The following is an 18,453-nucleotide window of genomic DNA, read 5'->3' as shown; positions in this document are numbered from 1 at the left end:
CTGTACAGCTGATACTAAACTAAATTCACTTTGGCCTTATACAGTAGCTTTTGTTCATATAACATGTAATGGAAAAGCTAATTGACATTCTGTCATTTCTGTTTCAATAAACTGAACTCACTGATGCCGCCCTCTAGAATCTGTGACAGCTGATCTATTTCCAAAATAAACCAAGGAACTAAATTTATTTTCAAACAAAGATTACCTCATTCTGGAACCCATGCTAAGCCTTTTTTTCCCCCTCATCAACTTGTACAAGGAAAAATGTTAAAAAGTACTTTTAAACAGTTAAAAATCAAAGGGAGACTATATTTCAAAGGAAGATCATAGTGGAGAAAAATTAATCATAGATAGTTTCAAATTTTTTAAAAATAAATCAGCAGCTCTGAAGAAAAACAACATACTGGCAAGTAAGACAGAAATTCCACCAGGAAAATATGGCAATTATGAATGGTATGATAGCATTTCCAGAAGAAAAAATATATAAAAAGAGAAATTTGGAACTTTTATATCATCATCCATGTAAGCATCTGAAAGGACATTAAAATAATTAATGTATGCATGTTTTCATGCATCTCCTGTAAAAGGAAAAGGATGCCAGTCAACATTTTTTTAAAAATGCAAAAGAAAAGGCCCTACAGAGATCTGTCAGGGCACCGCAGGCTCCTGTGCCAGGAGTGCTGAGGGTCCCCCCGTGGGTGATGGCAGGACCTGGCAGACAGGCCATCCATGGAGCACTGGGGCAGCCAGAGCCCTGGGGCGAGGCCAGGACTGGATGTGGTTCCATGGGTAGGACCAAACTGGTGTGGCCGTGACCAGACATGGCAGGAGCTGTGTTTCAGGTTGGGGCCAAACAGCAGAGGCTCAGCTTAAAAACAGCTCCCATAGGCAGTGGGTGTCCCCAGATGTGGCTTCCCCAGCATCCTCAATTACAGGAGGAAGGGGATGTTTTCACATTTCCTTCATGAGGGGGATGCACACACATACATGCCCCAACTTATATGAGAAATCCCTGTGAAAGTTTGAGGAAGAAACATCAGTAGCTGCAGAGATTGGGCACTTCTGCCTATGTAGAGATGTATCAGTGTTGAGCAATACTGAGTTGGATAGGAAACTAGGTATGCGTTTCCAAAAAAGCAAGAGAGCAGTGTGAAAATAAAGATTTTCATTAGACAAAAAGTTTTTGTCCTCAAGAGATTTTTATTGGTTGACATAACAGCAAAAGCTTCCACTGCAGGATGAGTGTGTGTGTTCATAACAAAAATCAGGCACAATCAGTGAACCGGCAAATAATACCCTGTCACTAGCACGGTTATTAACCATCTGCATGGATCTTTTAGTGTAATAAAGCTGAACAAGGAAATTTGACAAATGGCTTTGTTACTCAGAAGAGCATTTTATGTTGCAATAAACATGTAAAATGCAATTCAAATTGAACTGAAACATTTACTTACAGCCAAAGTGCCTTATTTTTGTTTACAGGTGATCTCCACCAACCTGAGTTTTATTGTGAAAGGAACATATAGATGGTATTCAGTAAATAGAATTATGTGCCTGTATTATCATTTAAATAGATTTAACTTTCTACTATCTCAGTAGTGTTTTGTTTTGAATGTAACACACTGGCAATTTTCCCCTTATTAATATTTTAGAACTACATAATTTTGTTTTTGTCAGAGATATAAGAAGAAGCAAAAAGGAAAAAGCCCATCATTGAGCTATTGTGTTCCTCTATTTATGGTACAGGCCAATGTATTACGGAAACCTTTTGAGGAAAAAAAAAAAGAGCAATGGTTGGTTTTGCAATGTGCAGTAACATGATGCTTCCATTCCTACAACATCCCCCAAGTAGCTTGTTACCTGCATACCTTATTCTTGTGCAACCTCTTCTGTACATAAAGATTTACTTAAAGTGCTTATCTTGATGGATAATTTAAAACAAACAAACAAACAAAAAAACCCTAACCAAACAAAAAACTTTTCTGTCCACTCTCCGAACTTTCCCCTTCATTTATTCAAATACCTTCCTCTGTTTTTTTTCTTTGTGGATATTCTACCTACAGCTGATCCTTCTCAGGTAAAAAAATTGGTATGAGTTTCCATTATTTTATTTGGAGGAAAATATTTCACAATGCTGAGCTGGCATAGTGGAGAAAAGAATGTACCTGGAGCAGAACTGAGAGGAAAATAGAGGAGAAACAGCCTTCATTCCCTCAGGGGTTACACTTCTCCTGCCTTTTCCATTGCCTGCTGAAAATGCAATTCATTTCACTGTCCCACAGTCTTATTACCTCAGTGTTATTTTTATCCGTATCACTGTTCCTTATTATTTGTCTTGTTATAATGCCTAGATACCTTTGCCAAAATCAAGACTGTACAAATATGGCCTGAAACTGCCAGTAAAATATTGCATATTCTAATAGAAGAGGGAGAAATAAGAACAGAGAAAGCAAACATTATTGTTTCAGTTTTATGTAGAGAATAAGACAGACAAAGGGAGTTGTGCTCGCATCTGGGAGTCTAGTGCCAGTTTGAATGTCCCACTGTTCCCAAAAGAGATGACAGATGTGATAGCCACAGTCCTGTGGAGGCTGTGGGACACACGTCTGGGAGTACAAAAAGCTGCCCATGTTTAAGTAACCAGATGCCTCTGCTCAGCCCACTTGAGGTCACTTTCTCAAGGTTGTTCAAGAAGTGTGTAGCAAAGCTGTGCCTGAATATAAATCCCATAAGCTCCAGTTCACTGTCCTAATCACAAATTAATTCTTCCTGGTTTCAGCTTCTCTTCTTTTCTTTCTCCCAACCACCTACACTACTGCTGTTGTGAAGCAGATTATCCTTTCCTGCTTTAAATTTTTCTCCTTTATGTTTCAATCTTTGATTTTGGCTCCAGGCCTCCTCTACAGCTCACCAGAAGGTTGAATGCTACTTCGGTTGGAGGTTGTGTTACAGAATGTTCTCCACCCCTTCTGCTCTTTTATTGGCATCTCCTCCCACCCCCAGCATGCTGAACAACTCTAATGTACTGTGAAATGCAGGGATCAATAGCCATTGCAATTCCATTTTAGCTAGCATGCCAGTAGCTGTTGGTAGACATGCAAACAGGTGATGTATTAAAAAACTCATGTCTGTGAAATACCCACTCACAATCAGCACTCCAAGTTAATTACGTATGTGTGAAAAAAAATTCTTCTGATTCTTATCAGATGTGTTTCCTTTTAAGAGTCATGTTATACTTTTATTTTGGCCAAGATTAAGTAGAAGAGATTGACCTTCTTAACGCACTCTATTATTCCTACAGTCACATCTTTCATTCTTTTTCTGCCATTAGGAAGTCATTCCATTTCTGTGTTGACATTTTTATCTTCTCTTTATAGCTTTTCCAGAAGCCGTGTTACTTACTGAACTTTTGCTGACAAACAAAAGGAAGAAAAAGAAAAATGGCATAAACCTTCGCATATAGCAAATGGCAAAGTCCTTCTGTATTACTCAGAATAATTTTTAGCATTCATTTCTCACTTCGCTACTTTAGTTTTACTGTCTTTTCCTTCTGGTTTTGCTTTAGTTCTTTTCTATGCAGTATTTTGGACTCATCTGTTTGTTCTGACATTTTCTTTTTTTTTCCTCATTGTTTGTTGATTGCCTCTTCTTTCCTTACAATTACTCTATTTGATTAATTCTGTCTTCAATTCTGTTTAGCCTCTCTGACAACCCCTTCAGGCATTGCTTTTTATGAAAAAATTATATGTTGAGAATTTCTTAACTCCACAGCATCTGTAGTTCATCAAAATATCACAGCCAATGTGCCATTTTTTGCTTTACAGTGCCAAATCAGGATGAATCTGTTACCTACCTACTTAACAACCACCTTGTGAACAAATATAATTTTAGGCTTGGAGCATCTTGTCCTAATACTGAGCACTGGCTTAGCTAGAGTCAGAAGAACAAATATTTTCATGAAGATGGAAACTAGTGGATGATGAGAAAAAGTATAACGCTACCTTTTATTCCACTATACGAAGTCAATCTCCCAATATGCACTTTTTTAGTGCAATACTGTGAATAGCACTGGTGTTCTTTGTTCTTAATGTATCTATTGCATGGCCTCCATAAAAGATGCAGACTCTAGAGGGACTAAAATGGCTTTTCCCATATGAGGCTAATGCTTTTCTGCCGACAGCACATAGTCTGAGCTGGCCTCCAGCCAGGCCAAAAGGCTGGACCAGGTGTTTTGAATATGGTCTACAAGCCTTCCCACACAATGTCATGTGATCGTTGGCTGAGGAGTGCTAGTTTGGTTCTGTCTGCTGCATTGGTCTTCTAATAACATGTCCACACCAAGAAAACCACTACTATCACAACACAGCTGGCGAAGGCAGTAGCTGAGCTCATCCTGGTGCTCTCTCATCTTGAGACTATATATGAAACAGCCAATGAGGAAGAGGTGTGATTTCATCACACTTTGGATCTAAATGTGGACATGGAAGAGCATATGGCTTCGCAATTGTTTTTTGAGGTTTTATTTCTCTCTCTTTCCTCGTGCAGACAGTTGCTGTCATTTTCACGAGATCAAATGTGCGCTGGTGTCATACTTGATGCCGAAATTCACACCTACTTTCCCTCAGCAGCCCCAGCCAAACTTTAAAGAATTTCTAAGTGCTGAGGATTTTTTTTTAGAAGGTATTTGATCATGATGTTTTTAGCAGATTTAATTTTGAAAATGAGGTGATGTAATGAATTAAAAAAAAAAAAAAGCCAGCCACAAAAGACTGGATAGAGCTACTGTTTCACACTCAAAGAACAACTGTTGAATATTCGTTCTGTCGAGCTTTTCCAGGTGCAACCTTCTGCAGCCAAACCTCTGATAAAGTAGAAAGAAGTCCCTCGAAGGGCCGCGTCCTCCACGGGGGTGCCGGGGTGGAGGAGCCCCGTGAGCGCTGAGGTGCCGGGTCGGGAGCAGGGCCGGGAGGTGCCGCGAAGGGAAGGGCGGGCAGTGCCCGTGGGGCGGGCCAGGGGACGCGGCCGCCGCGGTGCGGGGGCAGCCGGCGCTGAGGGGAGGGGGCGGGCGGGCAGGCAGAGCTCTTCGTCCCGGGAAGGGGCAGGGTTTTCGCCCGGCCCAGCGGGCGCCGGGGCGCTGGCGGGGGCGGTGGCTCCCCCGGAGCGGGTCTGACCGCGCCGGTGCGGGGGAGGCGGCGGCGGTGCCCGGTGCCGGACCTGCCCCTCCCTCCCTCGCTCTCTGTCTCCCTCCCCCGCCCCGCCCCGCCGCCCCCGGCCCCGCACGCCGCCTGCCCGCTCCCTCGCACAGCGCCGGGCCCGGGAGGGAGGCGGCCGCGCCGGGTCACCTTCCCGGCCGCCGACAGCCAGAGAGGCGCCCCCGCCGCTCCTTCCTCCCCCGCCGCCGCCATCCGCCGCTCCGGGCCGTCCCCGCCCCGGTGAGCGGGTGCCCCGCGGTATGAGCTGCACCGGGGGGAGCGTCGTCCTCCCTGCCGGGGAGCCGCCGCGGGCCCCCACCGTCCCGCTGGAGCTGCCGGCCGGGGCGGGGGAGGCGAGCGGGGACAGCTCGCAGGAAGGAGAGGGCGAGGGCCCGAGGGGCGGCTCGGAGAGCGGGCACGGCGGGGCCGGGGCTGCCGGCGGCGACAAGCCCGAGAGGCGCTCGGTGTGCAGCAGCAGCGAGAGCGGCAGCGGCGGCCACGCCGGCGGGGCCGGCCCCATCTGCAAGATCTGCTTCCAGGGCCCCGAGCAGGTGAGCAGAGCGGGCCGGGGGCGGGCGGGCCGGCACCTCGCATACCCCCCGTGCCCGGGGCCGAGCCCTGTCCCTGGTGCTGATCCCGGCGTCCCTGGTAGGGATCGCCCTCCTCGGCGTCGGCGGCAGTGCGAACCCCGGCTGCTGCTGTACGAGGTGGTGCTGGCGAACGCCTGGGGCAAACCTGAGTCGGCGCAGAGCTCTGGGAAAATCCAGGGATTGTGCCGTGCCTGGCTTGCACGCTCTGTGTCTTCTGGCCATTGCGCTCGCTGGCTCATTCCGCAGGGACTTTAAACAATACGAAAATCTCCGGTTTCTGTCAGATTTTGAAATGAGTGTTAGCTTACAAGTAATGCTGAGAAGACCTCCAAATATCTTCTCTGCTGTGACGTTACTAGGCACAATATCAGCAACTGATCCATAACTAGCATTTTGTAGCTTGTCTTGGAAAGAAGAGAATAGCTGATTTATATAGTACAGAAATATGTGAACTTCTGGGGGAAGTGCTTATTTACATTATTTGAGGTCCTGCCTGACAGCCGGCTGGCTGAGCAGCACAGAGCCCTGCTCCAAGAGCAAGGTTCTCTTGGAACCGTGATGTCACCCATTTCTTTTTGAGTGATGACTGCAAGTAGCTGCTAGAGAAATGTATCCAACCACTTTTGGTACCTTTTGAGCTATTCAAAAGGGCTAATGCTACTGTTGTTTGATGCGTGGTATTATTTCAGTTGTTTCACATAGGTACACACACATGTGTAGGCAGCCTTCTGGCTTTTGACTCATAAGAAGCAGCTAGATATTTTTAAAACAGTTACATTTCTGAGTTTTTTATAGCCAAAAATACATGCTTTTTCAGATACTGAAATTGAGACTAGGTCATTGTTACAGACCTTTAAATATTTTAGTATTGAGTGTATACGTACACAGAAGATTCCTTTTAAAGTTAATGTTTCTCTGTTACCTTTTCAGGGTGAATTGTTAAACCCTTGCCGCTGCGATGGGTCAGTACGATACACACATCAGCTCTGCCTGTTAAAGTGGATAAGTGAAAGAGGGTCATGGACCTGTGAACTCTGCTGTTACAGATACCATGTTATAGCCATTAAAATGAAAAGGCCTTGCCAGGTAATTTGTTTGTTTTTAAAAAATACGTCTTTTTAAAAACAAAATTATTCTTGATTTTACTTCCAAGGTTTTTGGAAAGTACAGCAGAAGATCCTGTATGCTTCACCAGCTAGCACTTGCACCCACTTGAAGTTAGTTTTTAAGTTACATATTAAAATGTGTAGTCATTTGATTCTGTTATGTTCTAGTTTTTGGCTTGGCGTAGAAGTGGTCTTCAGAGGTTGATAAATTCTGTAAGTAGTTAAATCACCCTGAGACGTGACAGAACAACTTGGATCTCCCTGATTCACTTTCTAAACTTTTATCTATAGTCTGTTAAAGACTCAGTCAAAGGTTGATTTTGCTCACTTGTCAAGCTTGGAGTGCAGAGGGGAGAGGCAAAGAAAAATTCTGTTGCCTGTAAAAATGTAAAAGAAGGTGACTTTCCAGTCTTGGCACAATCCAGAGTAGCAGAACACTCTTAAAGTTCTGTCCACCAGTAGCTGTTACAGAAGCTGAAATATGCAGTAACATTTTTCACAGCTCTGTTTTAGCAGCATCAAAACGTGCAGCTGGAAGTTAGAGAATTATAGCGGTAGCATGTTCAGGGAGAGGTGGGGGAGAAAGGCAAAGCTTCAGCAGATCTGTTAGGGAAAGCTTAATACCACTTTGCATATCAGAATTCTTTAGAGGCTTAAAATTCCCTCCTGGAAATTGTATTTCATAACATCTGAGGAACACATTTAGTAAGATAATTGTATCTTTTTTTAGTTTTGATCCTAAGAGCTTGGAGATGATGGAGCTCTCAAAGGCCAGAGCACTCAGGTCATTTTTCTGTGCCTGCATTTGATTGGAGTTTTATAGAAAAGACATGCTTGGATGGTAATGGCAGTTGTGTGAACATGATAAGCATTCCTTGGATATAGGATATCTGGAGTATTTGCTTACAGCTGTTCAGATTAGGTTCAAGTACTTTCAGAGCCAGTTGACTTCAATTTTTTTCTTTATAAATCCACAAAGGAAACTTTTTAATAAAGGTATTTAGAGAATAGCCTTTTCTAGACTGTCACTGTAGTCTGCCATAAAATAGTATTACATTAGATATTTAATATATCCTGTTCATTAAAACATTATATTCTGGTACTTAGGTGAAATGGACCTGTTCTGAAAGTGATACAGTAGATTGATGTGCTAATTTAAGAGCCAAGTGCATGGCAATTCAACACACTTTCTGACATCAGGAAAATTGCAAAACAGTTATTTTAAAAAGTAAATGCTTACTTGGTAGACCTGATTTCTCAATATAGAAAAAAAATAGTATTATTTAAGCAAGTATGTAGTTAATGGAGGTGAAATGTGCCTCATGAGTTCAGTGGTTTTCAGTGTCCTGAATGGTATTTATTATATTTGAGCTAAAAAATTACTATGCTCAACAGTTTTCTTGCATTACAGTTCCAATTTTTCAAATCTTGTTGATGTGGCTAATCCTCATTCATTTGAGTAGCCTCACTAGCATCAACTAGATAAGCATGAGCAAGACTCTTTTGCGTATATGAGTATGCATGTTATATTAAAAAGTACAAAGCCAAGCTCTTCAGATACTTCAATATGGAAGTGTAATAAAGTTTCAGTAAAAGTTTTGCTAATGACTATGCTCAGCTGGATGAAAACATTTAATTTTTGTAGGCATGACTAAGAAGAGAGAGGGCTCAAATCTCCAGTTATGCATTCTAAACTGCACAATGAACTTAGATGTCACTGCCTGTAATGAGGATCCAGGAGGACACACTTCAGTGTGTAGGCACACACTAGGAACAGAAAGAATTGTCTCAATCTTGGACAATTTACAAAGGAGTTTGAACAAGAGATAAGGGAAAAATCTATGGGTATATATAAAACCAGTGGTCTTGGTATACTGACCATTGCTAACTATCATTGAGTTTTTGACATCTCAAATGGGATGAGTTTCATGAACTGAATGGAGATGAGATTCAATGCCTGAGTAGTCATTAGAAGGTAATTAATATGTCAATAAACGCCTGGAAGGACTTGAAAAGTCAAATCAGGTCTTTTGTGTTTTATGTGATGGGGAAGAGAGGAACCATCATAGGGGAGAAAGAAGGCCAGTAACGTGGTCAAAGTAGTGGACTTTAAAAAGTTGTATTTGAAGCAGTCTTGTACTTGCTGAGAAAATTACTTTTGTCATGAACATAAAAGATGTGTTACAGTAATTGAGACATAAGATAAAAGCGATGATGAGAAATCAATCTTTTTTTCTATGAACAGTCTTAGATATGCTACGTAGAAAGCCCATGCAAGTTTTAGAAATATTGAGAACAGGAGGATCCAAATAGATATTTAAATTTAAGATAATTCTTGGGTTATAGAACAGATTCATGGTTAGGAGGATAAATCTATACTGTTTGAGGAAGGCTGGGACATGAAAAAATTTTAATGAACTTAGATCTATGGTAAGATCTGTACAAAAAGTGGTAGAAACAGACTAACACTTTAGTTTTGACACCAGAGAGAGAAACAGAAAAAAACAGAAACAGAAAAAAAAATGTCAGTCATCAGCATAGATATAGTAGTTGTATATCTCTCACTCATTCTTTTCCCAAGTGTCTGCTTTTGGCCACTTCTAGGGAGAATTTGCTAGACTAGATAGACCTTTTCTTCTGATACACTCAGAGTCGTCTCAGTGACTGCATCGGGTAAATGGTGATTATGATCAGTTCTAAGTAGTGTGCTTAATGAATTTAGAAACAAAAGCATAGCAGAACTGTTGCAGAGGGCAGTTGTGGGGGTTTTTTCCGTGGAGGGAAGGGCAAAATACATTTCCTGTGTGCTTTCTGGGAAAGATCTGAAGGTAAATGAGAGACTGAAAAAGAGAATTGTGGAAAGCAAGTGTCAGTGGTACAAATTATAGAGATTATACAAGAAGAGAGGACAGTAAAAGTAAAGCACAGTGAAGTAAAGCACAGAAATGCAAAAAATAGAAGGCATCAGAGAGAAAATTCTAATGGGATAATGAATTCCATGTTGTGTTTTCATTGTTTCCTTGTGACTAATGCATAGAGAGACTTGGAAAAAAAAGGAATTGGGAATTGGAAAATAAAGGCAGCAAAAAGGTGTGCAGACAGAAGTCAGTTAAGCTTGAGAAATACGTTTGGTTAGCCATTCAGATAAAAGAGCAAATTTTTCATGGAACAAGTGAGCAGGCCACTGGTGCCCTGCCACCATGCTAGGAGCTAAATATTTGGCTGTTAGGATACAGAGCTGAAGGAGTGCAAGGTGGACATTACAGTGCAAAGGAGGAACAAAGCTGTAGAAGCTTTAGAAGGATGGATATAATTGATAACTAATGACAGGTGAGAAGGGAACAGGGGATGGAATAATATCATAAGTACCAATGATCTGAAAGTCATGAAATAATGAAGGATAATAGGTGAATAAATGAACTGATTATATCACAGTGAGAGTATAGGGGGGATAGAGAAGAACTAAAACCAAAGTACTAGATATTGACTACAAGTACCAAAGCATATTCGTAAGTGATGAGGAGAAATGAAATTCATCTAAGAGGTGAGCTCATCAAATGGGAGCTGAAACCATCAAGAAGGAATATGGGGAATTATAGAGAGAGTCACGCAGTTCAGCAGTTCTGTTGGACTTCTAAAGAGTGTACCGAATTAATCAAGTAGATAAAAAAAAAAAGGCAGAGAGTACTTCAAAAAAAGAATAGCATTAAAGGTATGTGGGTGTGTGCCCCTCGTATGTTACTCTTTTATTTCCTGTAGCTTATTAAAAAAGCAATTGCTTTCTGATTTTATTTTGTGAAATGCATAGATTGTGCTTAAGGCAGTTTGACTTCTAGAATGGTGTGAAACACCAGAGCAGTGTAAACTGTGAACGATAATTGGAAATTAATTTTTAATTACAGGTGCCTTCCTGATCTACTCTTAAGATACATAATACAGATATGAAGATCAGAATTATCTTGGTGTATTAAATAGGTGGGTTAAATACTTCAAGGGAAAAGGTGGATTCCTTTAGCCTAAGATTTTCATGGGGTGAAATGACTAGCATTAGGCATGGTGCCAGGTTGTTTTTCAGAGGAAATACATTGAATAACAGTTATTGCTGGAATTATAATCATAAATTGCACATTTACAACAGACTTCCTTAGAAAAAAAATCCAAAAGTAAAAGGCAGTGTGAATGGGAATCAAGGTTGCTACATATACATAGTTGCTGCCATTTGAAATGCTTAGAATATCTAACAATACAAGGCTTAAGTTACACATTAAGTTAATGTGACACCCACATTTGGGAACCTTTTAGTTACTGGGTTTTGTAATTTTCTGTCTGATTGGATTTTTTTCCCAACAGCTTAAACTGCTAGCCTAACATTGGTGAAATTCACATAGTGATCAAAGATTTATGAGTTCTCTCAATACAGATTTTTGTCTTTTTGCCTTATGTCAAAAATCCCAATCTTTGGGATTCAGATCTTTAATTCCTGTCAATGGAGACTGGTGATAACCAAGAAGTGGTTCTTTCAGCATGATTCTTCTACTTCTTAATATGAAAAGTTGTTAATAAATGATAGCGTTCTGCTTTTATACCTCTTGTCTATGATTCCTTAGTTCATGCCTATATTACAATGCAAGTAGCCTGCTTTGAGGACCAAATACTGTCATAACCTCCTGACTTCTCTACCACTCATGCTGTGTTAACTCTGAAGTGTCCCCCTGTATTTTTTTCCACAAATGAAATTGGTCAGAGAAAGTCTTATTAAATTAATTTTGAAACTTCCTTTTAATACTTACTGGTTTTGAATGTCGCTCCATTTGCATTGAAATGACTGACAGTCGTGCCAACTTACTTCTTTCTTAATTTTCTCCACTGAGGAGGCAGATTTTGCACCTATTGCACCTATTGCACTTGGTTTTTTAAAATTTTTGTCCCATCCATCCATAGATTCAAATTGGATGTTTGGTATTCATTCTGAAGATTCTTTCTTACTGCTTCAGCAATGTGCAGAGCGTAGCCCCTACCTCCTTTCATGCCTACAGTGCAACAGTGAAAGAACAATTTGACCTCAGTTCTTTGGAAGTACTTGTCTGAGTCAGAGCACCCTCATTGTGAGTTTTACCTGCATGACACTGTTTCCAAGGGGTTCTTAGCTTTTTGTTTTAATTTATTTCATCTTTCCTTTTTATATACTTTTATTTCTTAATTTCTTTTTTTCTGCTACTTTTGTTTACATTTCAATGAAGCTCATGGAGAATGAGTATTCCAGTCTTAGCCACATGCTGTTTCCTTTCCCTCTACCCTGTATGTGTGCCATTTTTGCACATTTTTTTGGCAGTGTCTTCCCTCCAGAGCAGTATTAAACTTTGCCATTTCTGTGACGAGCAAATTCCCAGCACAGGAATACATCATACTGTTACCCTCACAAACCATATTGCTGGATGGAGACTATTTCTTGAGCTAAGGCTCATTTTTGTCATCTTTTATGGCCAAGGAACAGATACAATAAAACAAAATAATTCCTTAGTAGTTTCACAAAGTCATGAACCTTACCATCGTGATGAAATACTTGCTAGCTTCATGTGTATTTAGCTACTTTGCTAACACTGGAAGAATATTATTCCAAGCACTATAGGGATCTTGAAAAAGGCAAATTCCATAAAACTGACTTTCAGGAAACTGTATCTAGAGAAAATGAGAGTAAACTTCAGTATGCCTTCTCTTTTTTCATAAGGAAGTTCCCTCTGCCCACTGGGCAAGAACAGACAGACAGAGAGTCTACTTCTTAATGGAATACTTTATGTATCTCTCATTGCTTTATCTGAGCAATCTGCACTTTACAATCTATTATGGCTTGTGGTTACTCCCAGCACATTATGCTCCTCCTTGAATGACTAAATTCTGCATCTCAGTTTCAAGGCTGCTCTTTCATTCGAGGAGAGCAATATGGCATATTTTACTTGAAGGAATGGGCATAACAGCTGATGTGAGCTCACTGGTTCACATCAGAATAACACAAATAGAATATAAGTGTCCTGCAATTGCAGCCTTTTCCTGCACCTGCAACACTGTCCTCCCCATAACCACTTCCTTCAGTGACCACAAGAATCATCATAAGCTCCAATCATTTGATGTCACCTTCCAAAAAGGACACTTTGCTGGTATTTGTACAATGCTGACTTAAAATCCTCCTGAGACCTAATAAAGAGGGTTGCTTCCTTCTCAAGCACCACTTACAGAGTATTGCATATCATCTCATTGCTTTCTGGATGCTTGTACCAAATAGAAATTTGATTAATTACTGAAGCCTTTCTGACATCTGTCAAACTTATGGAAAAGATCTGCATATCCTTCACTATTCCATATAAGCAGAGGAGCCTCCAAATACATCTTGTAGAAATGCATTCTTGGGGGGGCCTCATCGCTCTCTGCAACTGCCTGAAAGGAAGTTTTAGTGAGGTGGGTTCAGCCTCTTCTCCTAAGTAACTAACAAGCGATAGGACAAGAGGAAGTGGTCTAAAGTTGTGCCTGGGGAGGTTTAGATTGGATATTAGCAAAGATTGCTTCATCAAATGGGTGGTCAGGCATTGAAACAGGCTGGCCAGGGAAGTGGTGGAATCACCATCTCTGGAAGTGTTCAAATGGCGTGTGGGTGTGGCACTTGGGGATTTGGTTTAGTGGTGAATGCAAGAGTGCTAAGTTAATGGTTGGAGTCGATGATTGTAGACATCTTTTCCAACCTTAATGATTGATTCTATGATCTCTGGAATTTCAAAATCCTCTACTTCAGCCTGTCCTTTTCTTCCTATAGCCATGGGTTAAAAATCTAGAAAGTACGTGAAATTGCTGGTTATTCTAGGGAAATGTGCCTACTTCAGAGTTTCTCCACTGACAGTTGATGTCATGTGCTTGAATGTATTTGGCAATTTGTGGAAAATCTGCAGTGCATTCAATGGGAAGAGTTTATCGTCTATGGCTGTCAGAATTTTAAAAACTTACCCTTCCCTTTGGCCTTTCCCTCATGCTTTTGTAGATCTCACTGATATAATTGCTGTGAACCTAGGTCCTGGTAATTAACACCTACAAGATCTAAGGACTTTTGTCTCCTAGTATAGATTATTTTAGAACAGAAAGCAGTTTCAGTAGTTTAAAGTTACTCCGAGATGTCTTGGTGTTCATCATGTGACACAAATGAATCTTTGTCTTCATTGTACAACTTTCATGCGTTAGGTCCTCATGATAACATCCAAAAGGATTCTTTCTTCCTTGTTTGGGTTGAAAGGTACAGGCTTCCAATCCATTTACTTAAAAATCATCTCAAATTTCCACAGTATTATGCCCTATGACCCTGCATTAGCATATCTGAAATGTGGATAAGAAGCCACATCTTTGTCCAAGTGTCACTTTCTTTTTCATCTTTCTCTAACTTTGCTGATGAATTGGCCAGGTTATCTAAGTACTGAACCACTGTTGCCTCTGACATATGAATTCCTAAGGATGTGACCCTTGGTTGTGACATAAATTTGTGACTGTGTCTCTACTCCCCTCAGTAACTATGCTGATGACTCCTTTTCTATTGTTGTGACAGAAGTCAGAAAGATTGCTGGGACAGAGATGTGCTTCAGCAGGAGTTACACTGCCTTTTTTTTTCTTCTGGTAATGAAGCCCTAATTCCATTTACTTTAGGGGAATCACAGAATAATGGAATGGTTTGAGTTGGAAGGGACCTTAAAGATCATGTAGTTCCAACGCCCCTGCTGTGGGCAGAGACACCTTCCACTAGACCAGGTTGCTCAGAGCCCCATCCAGCCTGGCCTTGAACACTTCTCTGGGCCACCTGTTCCAGGGCCTCACCCTCCTCACTGTAAAGAATTTTTTCCTAATATCTAATCTAAATCTGCCCTCTTACAATTTAAAGCTGCTAAACCTCATCCAATCACTACACTCTCTGATAAAGGCTCCCTCCCCATCTTTTCTGTAGGCCCTCTTAAAGGGGAAGAAGGTTGTGCAGAAAAAGTTTTATGAAAAGAAAATTACTTTAGAAAGTTAAATTTTATTTACAAACTCAAATGTACGTGGGAATTTGCATTGCTCCAAAGGATGATTAATTTGCACATATCATCTTTATTTTCATTAATAAAGCAAAAGCACTTTCTGAAAATTTCTGTATGTGCTGGAAGACCACAATCCTACTGCTTAGGCTCTTTGAGGCACTCAGCATCTCTGCAGGATGTTGTGAGTCCAAAGTAGCAGCTACTTAGCTTCTTCCTGGAGAATTCCACCACTGGACTCAATTATCTTGGTTCAGAGCCTGGGCTGCTTCATTTTGGTGGACCAGGAGCAGGCAATCACAAATGCCATTCGAAAAGCTGTTTTCATAGTCACAAGAAAATACAAACCTTTCTCCTTCAGCACAGGCTGCCCACTCATTCCAAGTTCCCTGACTGGAGAAATGATGCTCTCCTTCCTTTGATCTGTCTTTTCCCTCAGAATCCTCTACGAGTTAAGGCCAATACAGCAGAAACAGTTCAGTACAGCATAGCAAAAAGCTGGTGTCAGTATACTGGTCATTTTACTGACTTCTTTTTATTTCATATAGTTTTCTGTCATATTGATTCATAGTCAGTATTCTCTACTTCACAATTGGATCCTGGATAAGTTACTAACAGTCAGCCAGGTCTCACTGGGCAAACCTACCTGAAGAAAAGGCCCTCCCATTACCAGATGTCTGAGCCACTTATCTCTTTGAGTGCTTTGGGCCATGAGATCCTACACTGTCTATTTCACAGTTTCGAGACATGTTCCATGAGCTCTGTCTGCACTCACCAATCTTAGATCCTCTGCGCTTTCCCATCCTGCAGCCTAGATGTTTCCCAGAGCCTAACGAGTAAGTGAGAATTTCATCCTAGGTGGAAAAACCTTCCCTGCTTTTTTACATTAGGCATCATCTTTGTAAGGGTAAGTTGCTCACAAACTTTGGATACCAAAAAAATTTTTCTCTGACTACAGTGGCAGAGCCAGGGCCTGTTTCTATCCATTCCAGAGAGGTCACAAACAATCATAGGATCATAGAATGGTTCAGGTTGGAAGGAACCTTAAAGATCCCCTAGTTCCAACCTCCCTGCCAACCTGATCACTAGATCAGGTTGCTCAGGGCCTTGTCTAATCTGGCCTTGAACACTTCCAGGGATGGGGCATCCATAATGCCCCTGGGCAACCTGTACCAGTGCTTCACCACCAACAGTAAGGAATTTCTTCCTAAGAAGAGCAGTAGTGTATGTGCAAAAAATTTTTCAAGTAGGTAGCAAGTTATTTCACGGCTTATATCCTAATCAGACCATTAAGCTGTTTTTCCAAGAGTGCACTAAACCAGTTTCATCAGAGCTCAAGTGTCACTGCTAATTTTGCTAAAGAATCCAGAAACAGTACTGACTGTAGGATAGAGCAATTTTATGTAATTAGTGAATGTAAAGAGGGAACTATTGTCTAGTAACAACGAAACATGACTGTGTTTATAGTCATAAACTTAAAAGTGACAATTTGCAGAACAGTAAGTGGTTCTTTGACAATTGTGTTTTCCATATGAACAGCATGCACTTTCTTACCTTTCATTCTTTAGGTATTTGAGGGTACTTTTATTTTGCGTCTGTGTTTGTACTTGTATTTGTACTGCAAGAGATGGTACATATGTTATATGTAAGTTGTATAAGCACCATTAAGCCAAGAACAATTTATAGTTTAGGAATTTTCAAACACAATTATACGAATGGATATTGCAGTTTTTGATATTATAACCATTGCTTTTTGCAGCACTATGAATGCTGATGCACAATGTAACAAGTCAGAAAGACGGGTATTTTCAGTCTTAAAAAGCATATTGTGCTATTTAATGTAATTACTCCAAGGGATTTCAGACATATTTATGATATAGTTAGAGGAAATACAGAGTTTCTGGTGTAGTGTAGACTATAGAGGCAACTATTTCCTTTTTTTACAGATAGAGCTATCATATTTGAAGATACGTAGTAATAGCCACTCTCTGTAATTAAGCACTACATCTTCTATGTTTCCATAAAGATGGAGTCTTATGTGGGTGATCAAAACCATGGCTACTCAAACTATTAGAAAAAGTGTAATATTGACTCAAACAAGAGTACCTATTAGTGTATAGTTGTGATTATCTAGCAGTACCTGAAAAAAACTAATGCAACTTACTTTTAAAATTTTGCTGTTTAATATATGTTCAATTAATAACTTAAGAATAAAAATATTTTTAATAATTTTAATATGAATATATTATAATAATTCCTATAAATGTTTTAAAGCCTTCTAATTATTATACCTAATGTGTAGTATATAAAACAATTATAAATAAATAAGTTAATATTCCATTAGGCCAAATTTTCAAGCGGTACATTATTTACCATATTCATTTGCACAGTCTAAAATTTTATAATTATGACTAAATTGTCTTCGAGTGAAGATTTATCACAAATTTGATTGACTACAGTATGAATTAGTAATTCATTTACTAATCTAATAAATTAAATCCAAAATTACTTTTAGACCAGACCCTCAGATTTCATACAAGCCTTCTTCCTGATTATATGCTAGTATATAATACCTTGGTATTCTTATCATCCTGCCTTTTAACCTTTGTCCAAGATAAATGTTATGTTGCTTAGGGATTAGACAAGGCCACAGCTTTAGATCCTTTACATCTGAACTCTGAATATGTTTCCTTTCTTCATCCTTTTTACTGTCCTTAAAATCTTAAGTTTCCTTTGTTTTATATCTTACAAAGAAGCACATGAAATCAGGATTGTCTCTTCCCTCATGTTGAGCATCTTCCAGATTTTCACATGAAAATTCTGATCACAGTTTGTGAATTAGTGTTTGTTCAGGGCTAAAAAGGCCAGAGGTCAATATTTGTACTGAGTTGTTTTCTGGTGAGGTTGTACCCTTCACTGCTGAAACACATCATTGCCATATAACAGTAGGAAGAAGACTGCACAGTGAAGGTGCATCTTCCTAACCAAAGGTGGGGAGTTGCATTGTGCCAGAACTATTCTTCACCTGTGAATAATGTTGCTACAGGATGCAGAGGAATCTGGTGACAATAGATGGTGATGTACTACTTGATAGCATGTCTTCGGATTCATAGACTGCCTAGAAGCAGATAGTGCAAAGCAGCAATTAGTGTGTACTTTATGCTGCTTTAACAACTTCTAAACTCTGCTTATCCAATTCAATTTGTTTGTACAGCTACATTCTTTGGGTTCTCTTTCAGTCTTCTTTCAGTGAACTGGAAAATTTGAACCTTAAAATTCCAGTTACCTGGCATTTCTTCCACCTTCACATAATTTCTATGGTTCTTTTCCACCAAAGGCCTTTCCACGGCCTCTTTTTCTGCATCCAGAACCCACTGAAATATGTCAGTGTGAGAAAAAGTTCCTGGTGCTTTGTACTATACAAAAATCGTCTCCCTACTCATCCCTATGGAGATTATGTGAATAAAATTATCAATTTCATTTGTTTTCCCTTTGGTTCAGTGAACATCTCTGTATTGTA

At 40.2% G+C, this 18,453-nt stretch overlaps 1 protein-coding gene and 1 long non-coding RNA gene across 2 annotated transcripts in view; one reads left to right on the top strand and one right to left on the bottom strand.

Annotated features, from left to right (window-relative positions):
• Positions 1 to 5,033: 5,033 nt before the first annotated feature.
• The window catches only part of MARCHF11 (membrane associated ring-CH-type finger 11), a 29,467-nt gene continuing 16,047 nt past the window's right edge, over positions 5,034 to 18,453 (top strand). The window contains exons 1-2 of the mRNA XM_064661710.1: positions 5,034 to 5,743; positions 6,713 to 6,868. Coding sequence (XP_064517780.1) covers positions 5,453 to 5,743; positions 6,713 to 6,868 — 447 coding nt within the window. The 5' untranslated portion in view covers positions 5,034 to 5,452. The remainder of the gene's footprint in view (positions 5,744 to 6,712; positions 6,869 to 18,453) is intronic.
• LOC135417479 (uncharacterized) lies at positions 14,987 to 15,932 on the bottom strand. The gene is made up of 2 exons (XR_010432055.1): positions 15,709 to 15,932; positions 14,987 to 15,378 (listed from the first exon to the last, which is right to left on the bottom strand). It is a non-coding gene; the product is annotated as an uncharacterized LOC135417479 (long non-coding RNA).

This window comes from Pseudopipra pipra, chromosome 1 (assembly GCF_036250125.1).
Source record: "Pseudopipra pipra isolate bDixPip1 chromosome 1, bDixPip1.hap1, whole genome shotgun sequence".
Taxonomy (NCBI): Eukaryota; Metazoa; Chordata; class Aves; order Passeriformes; family Pipridae; genus Pseudopipra; species Pseudopipra pipra.
The sequence above is the reverse complement of the archived record's forward strand: the minus strand, read 5'-3'. Positions and strand labels throughout refer to the sequence as shown.